Raw genomic sequence first — 21,807 nt, forward strand, 5'->3', positions numbered from 1 at the left:
ATGGTTAGTTATTGAATGAGCGATGGATAAATGGTAGCATGGTTAGTTATTGAATGAGCGATGGATAAATGGTAGCATGGTTAGTTATTGAATGAGCGATGGATAAATGGTATCTGGTTAGTTATTGAATGAGCGATGGATAAATGGTACCTGGTTAGTTATTGAATGAGCGATGGATAAATGGTATCCTGGTTAGTTATTGAATGAGCGATGGATAAATGGTAGCATGGTTTAGTTATTGAATGAGCGATGGATAAATGGTAGCATGGTTAGTTATTGAATGAGCGATGATAAATGGTAGCATGGTTAGTTATTAATGAGCGATGGATAAATGGTAGCATGGTTAGTTATTGAATGAGCGATGGATAAATGGTAGCATGGTTAGTTATTGAATGAGCGATGGATAAATGGTAGCATGGTTAGTTATTGAATGAGCGATGGATAAATGGTAGCATGGTTAGTTATTGAATGAGCGATGGATAAATGGTAGCATGGTTAGTTATTGAATGAGCGATGGATAAATGGTAGCATGGTTAGTTATTGAATGAGCGATGGATAAATGGTAGCATGGTTAGTTATTGAATGAGCGATGGATAAATGGTAGCATGGTTAGTTATTGAATGAGCGATGGATAAATGGTAGCATGGTTAGTTATTGAATGAGCGATGGATAAATGGTAGCATGGTTAGTTATTGAATGAGCGATGGATAAATGGTATCCTGGTTAGTTATTGAATGAGCGATGGATAAATGGTAGCATGGTTAGTTATTGAATGAGCGATGGATAAATGGTAGCATGGTTAGCTATTGAATGAGCGATGGATAAATGGTAGCATGGTTAGCTATTGAATGAGCGATGGATAAGTGGTAGCATGGTTAGCTATTGAATGAGCGATGGATAAATGGTAGCATGGTTAGCTATTGAATGAGCGATGGATAAATGGTAGCATGCTTAGTTATTGAATGAGCGATGGATAAATGGTAGCATGCTTAGTTATTGAATGAGCGATGGATAAATGGAGCATACTTAGTTATTGAATGAGCGATGGATAAATGGTAGCATGCTTAGTTATTGAATGAGCGATGGATAAATGGTAGCATGCTTAGTTATTGAATGAGCGATGGATAAATGGTAGCATGGTTAGTTATTGAATGAGCGATGGATAAATGGTAGCATGGTTAGTTATTGAATGAGCGATGGATAAATGGTAGCATGGTTAGTTATTGAATGAGCGATGGATAAATGGTATCCTGCTTAGTTATTGAATGAGCGATGGATAAATGGTAGCATGGTTAGCTATTGAATGAGCGATGGATAATGGTATCCTGCTTAGTTATTGAATGAGCGATGGATAAGTGGTATCCTGCTTAGTTATTGAATGAGCGATGGATAAATGGTATCCTGCTTAGTATTGAATGAGCGATGGATAAATGGTATCCTGCTTAGTTATTGATGAGCGATGGATAAATGGTATCCTGCTTAGTTATTGAATGAGCGATGGATAAATGGTATCCTGCTTAGCTATTGAATGAGCGATGGATAAATGGTATCCTGCTTAGTTATTGAATGAGCGATGGATAAGTGGTATCCTGCTTAGCTATTGAATGAGCGATGGATAAATGGTATCCTGCTTAGTTATTGAATGAGCGATGGATAAGTGGTATCCTGCTTAGTTATTGAATGAGCGATGGATAAGTGGTATCCTGCTTAGTTATTGAATGAGCAATGGAATAAATGGTATCCTGCTTAGCTATTGAATGAGCGATGGATAAATGGTATCCTGCTTAGTTATTGAATGAGCGATGGATAAATGGTAGCATGGTTAGTTATTGAATGAGCGATGGATAAGTGGTAGCATGGTTAGCTATTGAATGAGCGATGGATAAATGGTATCCTGCTTAGTTATTGAATGAGCGATGGATAAGTGGTAGCATGGTTAGTTATTGAATGAGCGATGGATAAATGGTAGCATGGTTAGTTATTGAATGAGCGATGGATAAATGGTAGCATGGTTAGTTATTGAATGAGCGATGGATAAATGGTATCCTAATATTGGTTGTGTAGCGGGAATATACCAGTCATGTCAGAAAAGGAAGGACACGTCCTGCTATATGATTTAGGTCTATATATAATAAAATTTAAATAAATATATTAAGCGACATTCTATGCAAACTGGGTATGGGATCTTTTTACCAACAGAAAATGCATATATTTTATCATTAGGCCTAGACGTTTTAATGTTATTAGCCTACCATTATTATAATTCCTGTGCGTCAATCACCTCCATTTCTCCCAACAACAACAATATTTGCATGCAATACAGTTGATCAACCACTAGAAGTTGCGCATAAACATGGTCTGGGATTTGTGTGGCGATACACACACTTTTCAAAAAAGTTCAAAACGTATATATACCAACCTTTACAGGAAAACTAGCGCACGCAAGGTTTAGAGTCTTTTTTCGCACGCACGTTCGCACGCACCTTTGATAAATGAGGTCCCAGGCCCTGAGAGGGCTGTTCACAACCTCTACACTCCGCCAATGCACATGCTGTGGGTTCCTGCGCGTGTGCATGCGTGCGCAAAGGAGGTCTAAGGTTTCCTGAAAGATGCACTCTCAGGCCTCGAGTTTCCCTCTGGGGCGGGGGGTTTCTGTTTGTGAGGTGAAAGCAGTTTGGAGTGTGTGCTGATTTCAGACTGTGTCAGCAGCAGCTATAAGGCTAGAGGACAAGACAGACAGCTGATATACTGATGAGCTAAGAGTAGCCAAAACAATAATGCTAGGGTCCACCCAAAATGACCGACCTGAAATTACCTCAGGTCCATATCACATAATATATATGAATGACTCATTATCACCTAGAAATAATCCGACCAGTCTAATGTCGTTAACTTCGTTTTAGTACAGTTTTATTAGAAAAATAAGGTATATGTTAACTTAAAGATAAAATCTGTGGAACAGGGGTCATGTCAAACTTTGATATTTGTGCCGGTGTGCAGGACAAATAGCATGTATTGTTAGYGGTGGGTAAGTGGTTGTGTGAAAGCATGTGTTCCGGTTTCTGTTCCTTTGTTTGGCTCCAGTGAGTTAGTGTCCTCTGATTTTCTCTCACTTTCTAATCCAGTCCCCCTATACATGCATAGACCACAAACCTATTACTCGATCACATGGCAAGTACACAGAAAMACTTAACTGGAAGTGTTTGATTAGTTGATCTGATAGGATTTGAATAGTAGATGTTTTAGGGGCTGTTTCCCTGAAACAAATGAACCCTTATCCTGAAAAAAAAAAAACATTTTCTATGCAGATTCTCCATTGAGGTTGTTTTTACATCCTGGATGAGGCGCAATCTTTGTGCAAGAAATTGCCTTTTAGTGTTTGAATAGTAGAATGACCATACAAAGAGTCCTCACCATGAACATAGTTGAATGACCATACATACAATTCTCATCATGGACATAATGGCAGCTGGAGGTCGAGGTCACCCCGGGAGTGTGCGGCTATCAGTGTGTGCAGAATGTGCTTGAGTTTGTGTGCGTTTGTATTCTATCATCTCAGTGTGTGTGTGTGTCCCCTCGGCCCCATCTCAGTGTTTGCACTCCTAACACCACAGACACACCCCCACACTTCAGTGAGCGCTGTCCTGACTACCTCCCCTGCTCAGTCAATACACTCCCCAGTTAGAGGGTAGACCACACACACACACACTGGTGCACAGGAAGCTGCAGATTGTGGGGTTTAGGGCGTGCTAGCAGAAACATCTTGAAGGAAAGTCAGCAAACATAGAAACTGTCAACAGTTGATGTACTGTAATTCTATACAGCTGTTATTGTACGTAGACATTAACATGACATTGCTACACACGTCCTCTGATTTCCCTCCCATTATGATTGGTAATGAGATACATTCTTGGTTGAATAATCCAAACAACTTTGAGATCTATTGTATAAGGCTAGTCTGAAACAAGCATTTTGCAACAATTTGTGTATGTGACAAATTATTTATTTATTTGAGATTGTGAAAGATATATATATATATAGATATAGATATATGATATGATATAGATAGATATATATCTATCTATATCATATCATATATCTATATAGATATATATATATATATCACACAAACACACACGACAAAGAGGGAGACGATAAAGACACAGTAGAGAGTCAGCAGTAGAAGTCTTACCACTGGGACTGTGAGCTCAGCGGTGTCATCCTCCTCTCCTTCCTCTCTATTGTCCTCAATTTCCTCCATGACTTCAGCCTTCGCCTCGGCAACCAGCTCTTGCAGGGGTCTGTTGGTCTTCACCGAGCAGACAAAGGGGTGCTGGGGGGGGGGTAGAGGCAAGACAGGGAGTCAGGACAACCATGTTACAACCCAAGAACATAGAACAGTGACCGGGGCATAGAAAGCAAAGAGGAACTTTCACTGAAGGGAGAAACTTAATGTGCCACCTGCATCGACCCATGGCAAGAATACCAGAGACCAGGGTATGAGCTCACCCTGATGAAACAATGAAGAGTTTATTACCCCAAATCCACATGTGCTTATGATACGAAGTTCCTCGATTAGACAGAGCTAAAAAGAGAATAATAATTTAATTAGAGGGAATGAATATGAGCTGGCTTAAGAGGGGATCATTTGACAGCCACAAACAAGGCTGTGAAAAGGTAAGTGCAGAGAAGATAAAAGAGAAAATCATCCATTATTCAGGTGATTTGCACCACGGGTAATTTAATTGGCCCAGCTGGTGCAGGCAAGCAGGTAGGCATGTGAGAGGAGACTGGCTGAGGAGCAAAGGGACACTCTGGGCTGCCTGAATCTGTGTGGTAGCATTAGCAATAGCTTTTAACTTCTCCAATGACAGAAAATTAATCAAGTCAGCAATGAGTCAGGGGAGAACAGAGTGCCAGCTATCACACAGGCGACAGGAGAACGCCAGGCAAAGTGCTGTACTTGAACACCACACAGCAGTGTCTAGGGTATCAAGTAAAACAGTGAGAAGCATTTTAAAACACGTCACTAAGACTTATGCACTTCGCTCACTGGAAATCCAAGAGAAATGATAAGACATTCTAAAACACATCATCACTTCCTGGGTACACGGTACAAGCTACCTCTATAACTATTATAAAAACCACAAGCTTGGTTTCTGCTGAGCTGAACAGTGTGTCCTTTTCTGACAGTGTGTCCTTTTACACCGCAGCCCCTCTCTGAGACCCAGCACCTCAGAGTAGGAGTGCTGATCTAGGATCGCCTGGATCGCCTGGGTATGGGTAATCTGATCCTAGATCTGTGGTTAGGCCCAGATGGTCCCCACCAGATCCACCATCACGGCCGTGGGGAGTTAAGATACTTCATCATGTGGTTGTGTAGACAACATGTATACAACATTCCTCATATGGGATGAGGCGGCCATGGATATCAAATCGTTATGTCACATGCGCCGAATACAATACTTACGAGCCCTAAATAAAATACAAATAAATAGTACGAATAAAACAACAATAAAGAGACTATATAAAAGGAGTACCAGTTCAGAGTCAATGTGCAGGGGACAAGGTAGTTGAGGTAATATGTACTGCACTGTCGTAACTAGAAGCACAACATTTCACTACACCCGTATTAACATCTGCTAACCATGTGTATGTGACCAATAACATTTGATTTGATGTATGTTGGGGTAAAAGTGACTAGGCAATCAGGATAGATAAACAGAGTAGCAACAGCGTATGTGAAGAGTGTGAAAGTGTGTCTCTGGGTGTGTGTGGCGTCAATAAGCATGTGTGAGTGTGTTTTGTGTGTGTGATCGTATGTAGTGTGTGTTCTCATGTGTTGGAGTGTCAGTGTAGTATGTGTGAGTGTGTGGGTCGAGTCCAGTAAGTGTGCATAGAGCCAGTACAAGAGAGTCAGTGCAAATAAAAAGAGGGTCAATGTAAATAGTCAGGGTAGCCATTTAATTAACTGTTCAGCTGTCTTATGGCTTGGGGGTAGAAGCTGTTCAGGAGCCTTTTGGTCCCAGACTTGGCTCTCCGGTACCGCATGCTGTGCAGTAGCAGAGAGAACAGTTTATGACTTGGGTGGCTGGAGTCTGAGAAATTTTAGGGCCTTCCTCTGCACTGCCTGGTATAGGAGGTCCTGGATGGCAAGGACCTCTGCCCAAGTGATGTACTGGGCATTACGCACAACCTTCTGTGGCTTCTTACTGTCGGATGCCAAGCTGTTGCCATACCTAGATGTGAGGCAGCCAGTCAATATCATCTCAATGGTGCCGCTGTATAATATTTTGAGGATCTGAGGACCCATGACAAATCTTTTTGGTCCAGAGCGTTCCATTTGCCACTGACAACTGTGTGCTGTTTTCAAGGGATTGTTAAATACATTTGAATTATTTAGTTCTAATATCATCACCTCTTGAAGAGCAAAGTCAGAACTACACATTTTCGATTATTCCACACAAAACAACAGCTCCAACAGCGTTATATGCCTACAGCAAGTAAAATGCATGATTTTAATGATCAGTAAACATCAATTGATCATGTAATTTCAGTTGCGTGACAGTAGCCAACATGAATTGGATATTTGAGTGATATAAAATAAGTGAACTATACCTGATCAGTAAGTATGAGTGGTTCATGTTAATTTCCCCATCCTTCATGGGGGAATTAAGCAGCAGAAGGGCCCATTTGCCCATGTAACATTACTGTTTGCTACAGCAGGAAAATAATCCTTCAGCAACAGGAAATGTGAATTGTTATTTGGACTATAATTCATGGCTTTTTTTGTAGAGGTTGACATTGTGACATTTTAAAATGGAAATGACAAACTTCAGAAGCCTTTTTAAAACTTGAATACACTACAAGTTTGAATTTCCTTAAGTGCAGGAAAACCCTCAGCAACAAAAGGGTGATCAAATTAAGACCCTACACATATAGCTGATAATGTTTACTTTACCTAATGTACCGTTTTCTCCAACCAACGTAGGCCTAACTAGTGAAGTTAGCTAACGTCATCCCCTTTTCAACATTGTTAAATAATATTTAACCATGATTGCTGCTGACAGACATGATAAGCTACATTGATTGATTGACCACGTCAATCAAATTTGGGGCTCCCAAGTGGTGCAGCGTTCTAAGGCACTGTATCTCAGTGATAGAGGCGTCACTACAGACCCTGGTTCGACTCAAGGCTGTATGACAACTGGCCGTGATTGGGAGTCCAATAGGGTGGCGCACAATTGGCCCAGCGTAGTCCGGGTTAGTGTTTGGCCCGGGGTAGGCCGTCATTGTAAATAAGAATATGTTCTTAACTGACTTGAGTAGTTAAATAAAGATTCAATAAAAAATAAAAAATAGCTAGCTAGTAGACCGATCCAATGAACCATTGCATTACAGTTCAAAATGTTGTATAAAGTCTGCCCAAATGTGCCTAATTGGTTTTTTGATATTTTCAAGTACACAACTGTGCACTCTCCTCAAACAATATAATGGTATTATTTCACTGTAATAGCTACTGTAAATTGGACAGTGCAGTTAGATTAACAAGAATCTATGCTTTCTGCCCATATCAGATATGTCTATGTCCCGGGAAATTTTCTTGTTACTTATAACGTCATGCTAATCACATTAGCGCACGTTAGCTCAACCGTCTCATGAAGGGGACACCGATCCCGTAGATGTTAACAAGGGATAAACTAGATTACTATATCCAAATGTTGTTTGATTTGCTTTCCATCTATAATAGTGCTGACAGAAGTCCGACTGACAACTTTACCAGAAGATGTCGAGCCCTTTCCAAAAGCCTAATCTCTGATGAAGCAAGCTAAATGACACGTTGTTTGCATTCGCTAGCTAGCTACCCTCACATATCTGAAAATGCATGATAAATTGAGGTTTACTGATTGCCCTATTACTCTGATGATGGAGCTAAATGTGAAATAATTACAAATGTGCAGTTCTGACTAGGGTTGCCAAGGGTTGGAAACTTTACGGGAAATTTCCGGATATTTTCTGAAAATATTCATGGGAAGGTAAGCCTGGGAATATCGGGGATTTTGCTTAAATTCATCCCCAAAAAATTACTTATAACAGTGAACCTTTTAGGTGGGATACACAAGGCAATTATAGGTCTTGTGGCATATTTTGGTTAAACTATCCCCAATTCAATGGAATTGCAACCCTCTGCATATACTGTGCACTCTTCCATCACATGTACAGCTGAATCTCAAGATCTTGCACACTAATGAGATGCTATTGATCTCACACTACTAGACTGTCTGAGCCAAGGACTACATGCTTTCTGGTAAGTTTTGATTACAATACTGGCTGGGGTGAATATATTTTATATGACATACATGATTTTTTGTTAACTAGTAAATAGTAGCCTACGGTGTTTAAATAATTTCTAACTTGTTAACAATTTCTGCTAGTGTTAATTCCCCTGTTTCTATACATGTTTWATTTTAAAACATGTATCTTATCTCACAAAGGAGTTGTTTAAACTAACTGCTTAACTATTTATCTGTACATGGAATTGTATTATTTGTTTTTTTTTGTACCTCCTTTTTTCTAATCTTCACAGGGAAATGCCACGGGCACTATCTGATGTGTGGAGACATTTCACTGCAGCTAATGTAGAAGGAAAAGCTGTGTACATTTGGAAATACTGTACCAAATCATGTGAAAAATGCAACAAAGATGCAGAATCATCTGGCCAAGTGCATAAAGTTCCCTCAGCGCTCACAACCTCTGACAAAAGTCCCTCTACTTCTATTCGAGATGAAAATGATGAATCAGACACCTTATCAACAGCAACAGCTCATGTTCCTCCTGGAATCAGAAGTTTTTTTTGACAATAGAGGAACGTAGTCAGAGAAATGCTGACAGGCAATGTGTATTGGAAGAGATTTCTGAATGTTTTTGCCCAACATGCACTCCTCCAAACAGACATGCTTTATCTACTCATTTGCTGGATGCAGAGTTCAAGTGAAGGTCAAGCAAATCATAGAGAAAGCAGAYTATTGCAATCATCTCTGATGGGTGGTTGAATGTTCGTGGGCAAGGAATAATTAACTACATCCTGTCTGATGTTCAGACTCTGCTTGCAGATGTAAGAGAAGAAATCCATACTGCCCTGCCCACTTTACTGTTGCTCCAAGCAGAGGAAACTGCAGTTCTGAAATACATCAAAAAGCGTGATGACTTCTGCCTGAAGCCCATACACGCCACAGCGTCCATGTTGGACCCCAAGTATGCTGGCAAGAGCATCCTGTCTGATGCAGAGATCAACAAGGCCTATGGTGTCTATGGCCTGGATGAGGGCAAGGTTCTTGGCAGTCTGGTGAAGTACACTTCCAAGCAAGGGCTTTGGGATGGAGATGCAATATGGCAGTCGTGCCAACATATTTCATCAGCCACCTGGTGGAAGGGACTTTGTCGATCTGAGGCTCTTTCCCCTGTTGCCTACATCATCCTCCAAATCCCACCAACATCAGCCACCTCAGAGCGCAACGGGTCCTTGTTTGGGAACACACACCAAAGCACGCAACAGGCTGACCAATACAAGGGTTGAAAAATTGGTGGCCACCCGGGCAAATTTGAGGCTTTTTGAGCCTGACAACGAGCCATCCTAAAAAAGGTTGAAAAGTGACMGTGAAGATGAGGCCTCAGAGTCTGATGTTCAAGAGGTGGACATTTAGGAGGTCCAGGGAGAAGACATGGAAGCCTGAGAGGAAGACAACCAAAGCTTTAGTTTCTAGACTATCATTTTACAGATGAATGTTGAAAACGTTTTTGGCAGCAGACAAGTCAAAGCAGACAAGTCGAACGCTATTGTGACGTTTTCTTGATAACAAACTATAGGCTGTCTCATCGTCATCGGTGATCAGGCCTGCCACCATCGTGTCACCAGCAAATTGAATGATGTTGGAGTCGTGCGCGGCCATGTAGTCGTGGGTGAACAGGGAGTACAGGAGGGGACTATGCACGGACCCCTGAGGGGCCCCCATGGTGAGGGTCAGCGTGGCAGATGGGTTGTTGCCTACCCTTACCACCTAAGGGCGACCCGTAAGGAAGTCCAGGATCCAGTTGCAGAGGGAGGAGTTCAGTCCCAGGGTCCTTAGCCTAGTCATGAGCTTGGAGGGCACTATGGTGCTGTGATAACATGCCATAACAGAGAGGGGGAGAGAGGAGAGCTACAGTCACATTGACTTGACTTATGTTTGTCCCCTGACATAATATATAGCACATGGACACCATCCAACTTTTCACTGGAATAATGGATGTAATTAAACTGCCCTCTAATTAGATTTCCAGTCTCTCTATTAATTAGTGATCCACAACACGAAGTAACCCCAAGGCCTCCTCCCCCTGTCACAATGCATGTCAGGGTTCCCCAACTGGCGGTCCGCGGGTGACTTCATTTAGCCCCCCAAGTTTGTTGAGCAAAAATGTTTTAGATAGATATGTGATTGTATATAAATGTAAGGAAGGTTTGAAATGATTATGTTTTAGTCAAATATTATATCTGTTCTGGCGGTCAATTTTCAGTTGACAAATTATTTGTAATGATGTTCTGGCCCCCCTGACCATCCACTTGTCCCGCAGCTGAATCTAGTTGATGATCCCTGATCTATGTCATGAGTCACAGAGGGTGCGGATGAATGCTGTTCAATGGGCCTTATTGCCATCAATGCCATCTAACCGGGCTAGAAACATAAGTATGATAGCGATCAAAACCTTCCGTGAGGCACTGAACACGACCACTCCCATCTCCCTCTAAACTTCCAGCAGGCTTTGGGCCTCTGTAATTGGCAAAGGGTGGAGAGAATAAGGAGAAATCCCAAAGCGCCATTCGTTGGAAACAGGAATGCAAGTTGCTGGCATTCCCCTCTGCTGTGGAACCCAAACAGGAAGCTGTGGCTCCTGCATTTTAAAATACGCCTTGTCTCTTTCCACGTTCTCTCTTTCGCACTCTCCATCTACCCAATGCCCTCTGTATGGTACTGCTCATTTGCCTATCGTATCATGTCACCATTCCTCGTGTCTGAAACAGCTGATATTTTGGGAGGTTAAGATGGTGGACCTGTGAAGAGTGAGAAAAAGACAGAGGGGGAACGTCCTCATACATCAGAGAGAGGTATACAACAGTATATATATTGTGTCTGAGGCTAGCTTACCTCCAAGAGCTGTGCTGCGTCTGGCCGACTCTCTGGATTCTTATCCAACGACTTTTTCAGGAAATCCTTAAACTCCCGTGACCTTAAACACACAGAATGACGGGAACATTAATCAAAGAAGGGAGAAGGACTGATGGGGTGGTGGTAATATTTTCACTAGATAACTTAATGACACAGGCTGAGGCTAGAACGGAACAGATTCAGGAATGCGGTACACAGTTGGCTGCACAGCTCTGCAAGGTGGGTAATCATTACTTTAATCACGGCTATATTTCTTTCGACAAATAAAGCTTTCACTAGCAATGCTCTTCTCATCTGGAGAGAGCTCTCAGCACCTGGGGGAGTGGGGGAATAGACCCGAGCTCTCGCATCTGCTGAGCAATGGAACACACCGCCTCATAAAAACTGATTAGAAAAGCCACAGCTTTACACAATCATATTGCTGTGTTCACCGGCTTGTGGCGGCTTAGTTTAAAGGACAGATGTAGACCTGTAGACCTCTGGCCCCTCCTATCCGGCCCCTCCTCTCCTCTCTGGCCCCTCCTCTCCTCTCACCACTTGCTGGGTTGCTCCAGGGTAGGGGGCTCAGACTTGGCTATCTTCAGCAGGACCCTCATGGGGTTGAGTTCGTGGTGCGGGGGCTCGATCTGGGCCAGCTCGATCAGGGTGATGCCCAGGGACCAGATGTCAGCCTTGTAGTCATACGGAGCGTCCTTCATGGTCTCACACATCACCACCTCAGGAGCCATCCTAGAATACAACGTAGTACAATAGAGGACTTCTAATATGGTGGACAAATTTCCTCTGGTGTTTTTTTAGGACAAAAAAAGAGTGAAGTTAATGTTTAGGTTTCATATGATTCATCTGAAACGTCCCTCACGTTTATTGCTGTTGGCTTATTGCAAAAGTTGTAAATACTTGTACACAGTTGTAAATAGTTCACATTCCAAGCTCACGGCCAATATTTGCATGTCAACACACTTTCGATTGAGCTATGTTTACTGACCAAGTGGATAGCAGGCATAATAACGTACTTTATCTGAGCTCGAGAGATAGAGGGGTATGCAGTGTTTGCTTACGATCAAAAGTGACACGTTCCATAATCTTAAAGAAATGGTACACTGTTAACTGTTATAGGCCTATTTCTATTTTGCCCTGTTTATCAAGTGTTGGAAAAATAATCAACTGACTGGTTTTCTTTTCTTGTCTATAGTATTCTCACGGCAATCTGGTTTCCACTCAGGTTATGGATGTGTCACTGCAACCTTAAAGGTCCTCAATGATGTCACCATTCCCCTTGATTCTAAACAATGTTGTGCTGCCATTTTTATTGACTTGACCAAAGCTTTTAATACGGGAGACCATTCCATTTTTCTGGGCTGGCTAAGGAATATTGGTGTCTCTGAGGGGTCTTTGGCCTGGTTTGTTAACTACCTCTCTCAAAGAGTGCAGTGTATAAAAGTCAGAAAATCTGCTGTCTCAGCCACTGCCTGTCACCAAGGGAGTACCCCAAGGCTCAATCCTAGGCCCCACGCTCTTCTCAATTTACATCAACAACATAGCTCAGGCAGTAGGAAGCTCTCTCATCCATTTATATGCAGATGACACAGTCTTATACTCAGCTAGCCCCTCCMCAGATGTTGTGTTAAATACTCTACAACAAAGCTTTCTAAATGTCCAACAAGCTTTCTCTACCCTTAAACTTATTCTGAACACCTCCAAAACTAAGGTCATGAGGTTTGGTAAGAAGAATGCCCCTCTCCGCACAGGTGTGATTACTACCTCTGAGGGTTTAATAAAGCTTGTGGTTTGTTCACATACAACACCCGTTCACATTCTGTCACATTCTGTTAAAGGTCCCCAAAGCACACACATCCCTGGGTCGCTCGTCTTTTCCGCTTGCTGCAGCTAGCGACTGGAATGAGCTGCAACAAACACTCAGACTGGACAGTTTTATCTCAATCCCTTCATTCAGACTCAATCATGGACACTCTTAATGACAGTTGTGGCTGCTTTGCGTGATATATTGTTGTCGCTACCTTCTTGCCCTTTGTGTTGTTGTCTGTGCCCAATAATGTTTGTACCATGTTTTGTGCTGCTACCATGTTGTGTTGTCATATGTTGCTGCCTTGCTATGTTGTCATCTTAGGTCTCTATGTAGTGTTGCGTTGTCCCTCTTGTCGTGATGTGTGTTTTGTCCTATATTTATATTTTATTTTTAATCCCAGCCTGTCACCACAGGAGGCATTTTGCCTTTTGGTAGGCCGTCATTGTAAATAAGAATTTGTTCTTAACTGACTTGCCTAGTTAAATAAAGGTTAAATAAATCAATTTAATGTTTTTAAAATAAGCTTCAAATTCACAGCAGAATACACATGATGAAATCCCATCTGTATCTCATTTATGACGCTATCGAACATTGTGCAACACCTGGGCAGGGTGAGAAGCTATCCCAATCGACATTGGATAACCTGCTCTGGTCAATAGTTAACTTCAACCGAACCATGCTTATTGGCAAACCAGCCAGGCCCAGCTAAAGCACAAGGTTCAGAATCAAACTAAGACATAAGAGCTTTTCCAAGGGCCTTRTAAGGCTATGATCAAACCACACTGATTTTTGACATCCAGTCATGCAGTACAACCATAATCCTATTAAAGACATGTGTCCCAAATGGCACCATATTCCCTGCATAGTGCGTTATATTTTGACCAGAGCCCAATAAAAGGTGGCATTTTGGACGCAATCACTGGCAGTGTCGACACCCATTGTCATTCCCCTTTGTTTTCATGTGTATGTACTCACCAGTATGGTGTTCCTATAAAAGAGTCCCTTCTTTGCAGAGTTTTGGTATTTTTCGCTGACACGCCAAAATCCGCTGCAAGCATTGAGACAGAAAGAAAACAGAACAGTTCAAATGTTTTTCAGAATTCCATTTCTTGGTAGAGAGAATGATTGACAGGCCAGTGTTATAACCTCATTTCTTCTTTCGGGGGAGGAATGTGTTTCTACACCGTAAAATTGCCATGATATCAGAGACAAGACGCAAAGCTGACTGATTAAATTTACAGCACAGGGTATAACATCCAAAACGACCTTTCCATTTCCCCAAACATGATCCAGCACTTACAGAGATGTTATTTCTGCTTTAGCAACACAAGTCTTTCTCAGGATATTACCAGAGACCGCCTGGGATGAGACCAGGGCAATGTTTGCAAAGGTCTACAGTTCAGATTGTAGTCTTTTATACTACTACTACCACCTTTATTTACAAAGCAAGGCAATTAAAAACAAAATTCTTATTAACAATGACGGCCTAGGCTACCTGGGGCGGCAGGTAGCATAGTGGTTAGAGCGTTGGGCCAGTAAAAGGAAAGGTTGCTAGATCGAATCCCCGAGCTGATAAGGTAAAAATCTGTCGTTCTGCCCCCAAAGAAGGCAGTTAACCCACTGTTCCTAGACCATCATTGTAAATAAGAATGTTCTTAACTGACTTGCCTAGTTAAACAATGGTTAAATAATTTTGTCATATTTGACCTTTTAACTGTTCCTTAAAATCATGAACTGAGACTTCAGACTTCCCTTTGGTAAGTATAGTGTCTGATGTCTGTTAGGCCTTGAGGAATTCTTTAGGAGCCAATGCCTTTTCAGTGATGGTTGATTTGATTTGAGAATGGGACAACCCTATGAACTAGGATGAAAATACTCCACTTTCCCAAGACAGCAAGAGTATCTGTTATCTGTTCCTGAGGAGCAGATCCAAATTCTACATCTATGGAGCAAAATGACAGGCCAACTGAACTGTACTGTACACGTCGGTCTTATTTGGGTAACTTTCCGTTAGAGACTCTCCCAGTCATTAAAACAAAGCTCCGGCGTCTGTCCTAGTGAAACACTGAAGAGGGCCTTGTAACATGACAAATCAGTCAGACTGTCTGAAGTTCAGACAGGGGTTGGAAGTCACTGACAGCGGGAGTTCCCAGGGGGTCCTTAAGTTCACGGGAGTTATCAGGCAGCCTTTTCGAGTACAGTACAGCTCTCTTCCCTGCTCCTCCCTTTCTCTCAGTCTGACATTTATAAAGCTATTATAGGCTCCACAAAGCAGCCATATTGTTTGGCACGTGGTGATTCAACAAAAATCTGATAGACCTTTTGGACCCAAATCCTCAGCACACAGAACTTCAGGGATACTGAAACTCAACAGAATACTAGCTATAAATCACATTGAGGAAGAATTTATCAGAATGACGCTTTCCCACACATCTCACATCTGATTCTTCCGAGATGCCTCAGGGAAGGACTTTTTCTAACTGGGTCGATTTATGTGAACATTCCCATCACGCTCTGCTGTCCAACAAGATAACAGCCACTTTTTCCAAAGACAACCGTGACCAATATACAATTACCAATGAGAAGTCTTTGTTGCTTACTGGATAATTAGTCCAAATAGTTTAAGACTGTGGATAACATAGAGGAAGATTAAGGGGGATGGTTAGACCCAATAAGCAGAACACTGGTTCTAGCATTCTAGAGTTCTCCGTGTTCTAGAAGAATACATTCTATGGGTAAAACACTGTGGAGGGAGAATATAGAGACTCACCTAGCTTGATGTCTCCCTCCAGTGTAAGAAGGATGTTCCCGGCCTTCAAGTCTCTGTGGATGATCTTGATGCTGTGCAGGTAGACCAGGGCCTCCAGCATCTGTTTACAGATTACCTGGATCTGGGGCTCTATCAGGCCACGGTCCAGCTCTGCAGACCAGAAATAGGCAAGGACACCGGTTAGGGTAACGGACATCACTTTACACATCAACAACAAAAGTTTTACTTTAAATCCCCTCAAGAGAAAAATGGTACAACCCATTTTTACTGGTAACAAGTCAGAACTCCCCCGAAGGCAAGGTGGTTTATTGGGTCACCTGAGTATTTCCTATGCAGCAGATCGGGCTTCTGCCAGAACAAGATGTAAGTAGTCTTAAGAGGCCACTGCCCCCTGAGAGCCGAGAGAGTGTAAATTGACTTTGAGAAAACATTCACATGCTAAAGCAGGCTCTCTCGATTCTTTCTGTGTTTGGTTAGCTGTATTTGGGGCCAGCGACTGCTGTMGGAGAAGCAGGAGGGCAATTCCACAGTACAGTAGAGCAGAGTTCAGTAAAGTAGAGTATAGTTCAGTACAGTAAATTGTGTACTCAGATCTATTGAACAGTACATAATTAGACTCTTTACTGTGCCATCTAAACTTGTGAACCCAACAGTTTTTTTGTGAATACTATGATTTCCCCATTGCAGCCAATTCAATTGCAGAAATTGCATTACTGATTTTTCTGAAATTCCATTACCGATTTGGTAACGATTAACTAATACCATTAACTAACTTCATTATTTGTCATTTGACAGCTCTAGTTGATGTATTTCTAATAACTCAAGACGTTTTCTGGTAGTTGATGTTTTCTAAGACCCCTTTTCCAACAGTTTGACCAGAAATCAAACCCTTTGTTTATTCCAGATTTTTAGGATGGAAAATGGTTGAAAATGTATATATGCCTTAATTTCTCAAAAATATAGACTCTTCGATTTAATTTGAAACCCAATTCAACATGCTTATATGAACTTATCGTGTCGGTGCTCATCGGTCCTTTTACATGGAAACTACCAGGGGTCTCCTCTCCATCTGCGCTTAGTGTTTTGCAACAATAGCAGATCCATTACAACGTGACGTCACTTGGCCTCGTTCGCCAATTATTTCATAATAAAGCAATATTCTTAAGAGCAACAATGCCTTGGCAGTTGCAGCTATGGCCTGAGGTATAGAATCTGAAACATCAAATGGGAGAAGCTTATGAAAGCAATGTTCTAAGGGAGAGAGCACAGAGCACATACCCATGTAGCATCACGCTGTCTACAGTACTGTGGGGTCCAGAATTATTGACACCCTTGATAAAGATGAGCAAAAAAATACTGCATAAAATACTGACCTATATTGTATGCATTTTTTGGGAGAAAAAGTATATTATTTTATACTAATACAATTTCTCAGATAAAGTAATAAAAATCTCTAAAATATATGGGAGAAAAATAATTGGATCCCCTGTTTTAAATACTTCAGCACCCTCCTCTTGCATTGCGAGGATAATGACACTGAGCCTTTTTCTAAAATGTGTTATGAGATTGGAGAACACAATGGGAGGGATCTTAGAAAATTCCTCCACACAGAATCTTTCTGGATCCTTGATATCTTTTGTCTGCGCTTATGGACTGCCCTCGTCAACTCAACGTTGGCCTGTCGAAAGAACAATGCATGTGCAGAAAATACCTAATCTCTACTACAAAATATGGTGGTGGATCTTTCATGTTATGGGGCTGTTTTGCTTCCAATTTAGCATACAACATAGCTCAGAATTTTAATTATTTTTTGCTCATCTTTATCAAGGGATCCAATAATTCCGGACCCCACTATGTCTCCGTACCTAACATAGTTGCGTCCACGGCTCCTCCGGGGCAGAACTCAATCATGATCTGTGGGGATGAAGAGGAAAACCGTCAGTATTGTGATTTACAGACTTATCAGGAAATAAACTGAATACAAATGTATCAGGAAATACAAACTGAATATAAATAGAATACAATTGTATCAGGAAATACAAACTAAATACAAACTTCCTAAGAGGGAATAGGGATTCCATGGAAAGTCACATTTTCGAGAGAACAATCAACATGACGCATTTCAAAGTCACAGGCAGATGTTAGTAGCTATTGTTTGACTTTTACTGTGATCACTTCAGACGTTTCCCAGAGAAAAGGACGATGGGTAAAGAAAGAGAGAAGATGGATTAAATGGAGGGGGGCTGAGAGGAGACGAGAGGGAAGGTCCAGAGAATTGACAGGTAGTAGCCTAGCTGCCTTCAATCTTACTGAGATACACTGGTCTCTGCTGTATCGCCCTGAGAGAATGTCTGAAATCTAGAGAAGAGAGCGAGACAGGAGTCATAGGCAGTAAGGCCTCTTGGAACTCCGATAACCTATACAATAAAAGACAGCACATGTCAGCAGCAGACGCCTGACGCTGCCCAGTCACCAGGAGATTAACCAACAGCTCCCTTTCTAGTCGTACACTATGTCTATGTACGACTCTATGTCTCTAGTCGTACACCTGTCTCTGACATCTGTGTTGAAAGCCCTCTCAATCACTCTACAATGCCTCGTGTCGCTATAGGCGATACTCACCGTGGCCGTACAGAACAGCACTACAGTCAGTGTGTGTTTAGCGATGGATGCGATAACAGACTGTCACTGTAACATAAACCAAATACCATCCCTGCCAAGATGAAACAGCAAGAGCTGAGGAAAGGCAGAAACAGAATAGAAAAAAAGCCCACTGACAACAATCCCGTGCATCTGCACTGTCAAAGGCTACTTATGAATGTGTCATGCAAGTCAACAGGGGGCCGAGCACAATAAAGCCAGAGTAGAAAGGTGTTTTGATCATATTCCACAACTCGAGGGTTGGTGGGGTACAGTAACTTTAACATACCGGCGTTGTTTAAGGGATTCTGAGAGCACCTCAAATTTTCAAAGAGGTGTGTTCGCACGCACGTGCATGTTTCTTTATCCAAGGCACTCAGATGGTTTGTCACTGTTCATCAACAGCATTCATATCTCACTGTTACATAACCCCCTGACGATTGAGTAACACAGACTAGGTCTTGTGTTGCCATAGCAAAAAAGGCCCTCTCCAACCCATTAATTCACCTCTGTGCTATAACACCATTGTCAAAGCAACAAAACTAATGGAGGACTTACAGGTAGTCACTGTACATAAGTGAACACACACACACGACTCCATCCCCTGCCGAGGGTGGTGCCCATGTTCCGGTCAGTCTTGGCTAGCCTCCACAGTAAAACAAGGGCGTCTTATGAGGCATAAGGTGATTTTAAAAAGTGGTGTTTGAGGCCTTGTATTAACATTGGATCCACTGGAGTTTGAATCCCTATTTATCCTCTCATCAACAAATACTTTAGATGTGGATGACAAGCTAGGTAAATAGACTTAAGAGGAAGGCATACCTGGTACAAACTCAACATTGGCTGTGTCCACTGAATGCCATTCAAATGACTTCATGATAAACACCTACTGTAAAATGCTTTATCAGCTTGTGGTCTTATGTATAGACAACAGGAAGTTTTTAGTGGAATCTAATGATAATTGTATCTATCGCTACTACTGTAGGTAAATCACAGCAGTTTTCTCCCTTTGAGGGAATGTTGGCATAGTTTCCAGATGACAACAGCAATTTTGCACTGGGGAAAGACGTGATCCAACTGGTCAGACCGCATACAAACTACAGCCTGTATGTTCCTCTTGGAGAGAACTATCTTAATAATTGATGACTGTTAAAAGATGCCGTTTCACTGGCTAAGCCCTCTGAATTTATGCCACTGACTGCTCAGTCGGGCAAGTTAAGTTGAGCTGATGCTGGTGCAGACTTGAAACCACTGTGTGAGATACACAAGTAAACTGGCTTAGGTAGCACCATGGCGACATTGACGTGGTATTTAAGTTCATTCAACTGTGTACCGACACCGATTTGCAACATCATCTTCTAAGAAATCTCCCGGACATCTTTTCTCCATCATGAACAGAATCAGCATTATGCATAGTGACACTTTGGGAATTGAGTAACGTTCCAGGGATAGACAGGTACAGTTCTAAAATTGGTTTAGGACCCATTTAACAGGTCGAAAGTTTGTCACCCTTGGAGAACATAATTCAGAGAAAATACATATCACATTCTATAAGATTCGATCTTGGGTCCAGTACTGTTCAGTTTGTTTGTTTGTATATACACATACATACACACTACCGTTCAAAAGTTTGGGGTCACTTAGAAATGTCCTTACAATTGAAAGAAAAGCACATTTTTTTGTCCATTAAAACAACATCAAATTGATTAGAAATACAGTGTAGACATTGTTAATGTTGTAAATGACTATTGTAGCTGGAAACGGCAGATATTTTTATGGAATATCTACATAGGTGTACAGAGGCCCATTATCAGCAACCATCACTCCTGTGTTCCAATGGCACGTTGTGTTAGCTAATCCAAGTTTATCATTTTAAAAAGGCTATTTATAAATTCGAAAACCCTTTTTCAATTATGGTAGCACAGCTGAAAACAGTTGTCCTGATTAAAGAAGCAATAAAACTGGCCTTCTTTAGATCATTTGATTATCTGGAGCATCAGCATTTGTGGGTTCGATTACAGGCTCAAAATGTCCAAATACAAATGAACATTCTTCTGAAACTCGTCAGTCTATTCTTGTTCTGAGAAATGAAGACTATTCCATGCAAGAAATTGCCAAGAAACTGAAGATCTCGTACAACGCTGTGTTCTACTCCCTTCACAGAACAGCTCAAACTGTCTCTAACCAGAATAGAAAGAGCAGTGGGAGGCCCCGGTGCACAACTGAGCAAGAGGACAAGTGCATTAGAGTGTGAGGTTTGAGAAACAGACGACTCACAAGTCCTCAACTGGCAGCTTCATTAAATAGTACCCAGTTGCAAAGAAAAAGCCATATCTCAGACTGGCTAATAAAAAGAAAAGATTAAGATGGGCAAAAAGAACACAGAAGAACTCAGACATTTCCTTCAACAGTGAAGAGGCGACTCCAAGTGACCCCAAACTTGAATGGTAGTAATATTATATATAGAACAAGTATTTGATACACTGCCGATTTTGCAGGTTTTCCTACTTACAAAGCATGTAGAGGTCTGTCATTTTTATCATAGGTACACTTAAAAGAGAGAGATCTGGTTAGCACGGGGGGACCTTGCGGGCGCTGTAGTATTTAATCCATGACGGCGTAATGTGTTACTAATGGTTTTCTTTGAGACTGTGGTCCCAGCTCTCTTCAGGTCACATTGACCAGGTCCTGTCGTGTAGTTCTGGCTGATCCCTACACCTTCCTCATGATCATTGATGCCCCACGAGGTGACGATCTTGCATGGAGCCCCAGACCGAGGGGGATTGACCGTCATCTTGAACTTCTTCCATTTTCTAATATAATTGCGCAACATTGTGTTGCCTTCTCACCAAGCTGCTTGCCTATTTCCTGTTAGCCCATCCCAGCCTTGTGCAGGTCTACAATTTTATCCCTGATGTCCTTACACAGCTTTCTGGTCTTGCGCCATTGTGGAGAGGTTGGAGTCTGTTTGACTTGAGTGTGTGGACAGGCTGTCTCTTATCAGGTAATGAGTTCAAACAGGTGCAGTTAATACAGGTAATGAGTGGGAGAACAGGAGGGCTTCTTAAAGTAAAACTAAACAGGTCTGTGAGAGCCGGAATTCTTACTGGTTGGTAGGTGATCAAATAACTGTTATGCTCATGCAATAAAATGCAATAATTACTTAAAAAATCATACAATGTGATTTTCTGGATTTTTGTTTTAGATTCCGCCCTCTCACAGTTGAAGTGTACCTATGATAAAAATTACAGACCTCTACATGCTGTTGTAAGTAGGAAAACCTGCAAAATCGGCAGTGTATCAAATAACTCTGTTCTCCCCACTGTATATTAATATATATATATATATATCATATTATATATATATATATAATTACGTTGAAGTCA

General features: G+C 41.7%; 1 protein-coding gene across 1 annotated transcript in view; it reads right to left on the minus strand.

The window, feature by feature from the left end:
• The window catches only part of LOC111950998 (serine/threonine-protein kinase 10-like), a 53,449-nt gene that overhangs the window by 14,523 nt on the left and 17,119 nt on the right, over positions 1–21,807 (minus strand). The window contains 6 exon segments of the mRNA XM_023968952.2: positions 4,193–4,333; positions 11,184–11,265; positions 11,739–11,933; positions 13,987–14,059; positions 15,782–15,931; positions 17,647–17,695. Coding sequence (XP_023824720.1) covers positions 4,193–4,333; positions 11,184–11,265; positions 11,739–11,933; positions 13,987–14,059; positions 15,782–15,931; positions 17,647–17,695 — 690 coding nt within the window.

Source organism: Salvelinus sp. IW2-2015, linkage group LG23 (genome assembly GCF_002910315.2).
Source record: "Salvelinus sp. IW2-2015 linkage group LG23, ASM291031v2, whole genome shotgun sequence".
NCBI lineage: Eukaryota > Metazoa > Chordata > Actinopteri > Salmoniformes > Salmonidae > Salvelinus > Salvelinus sp. IW2-2015.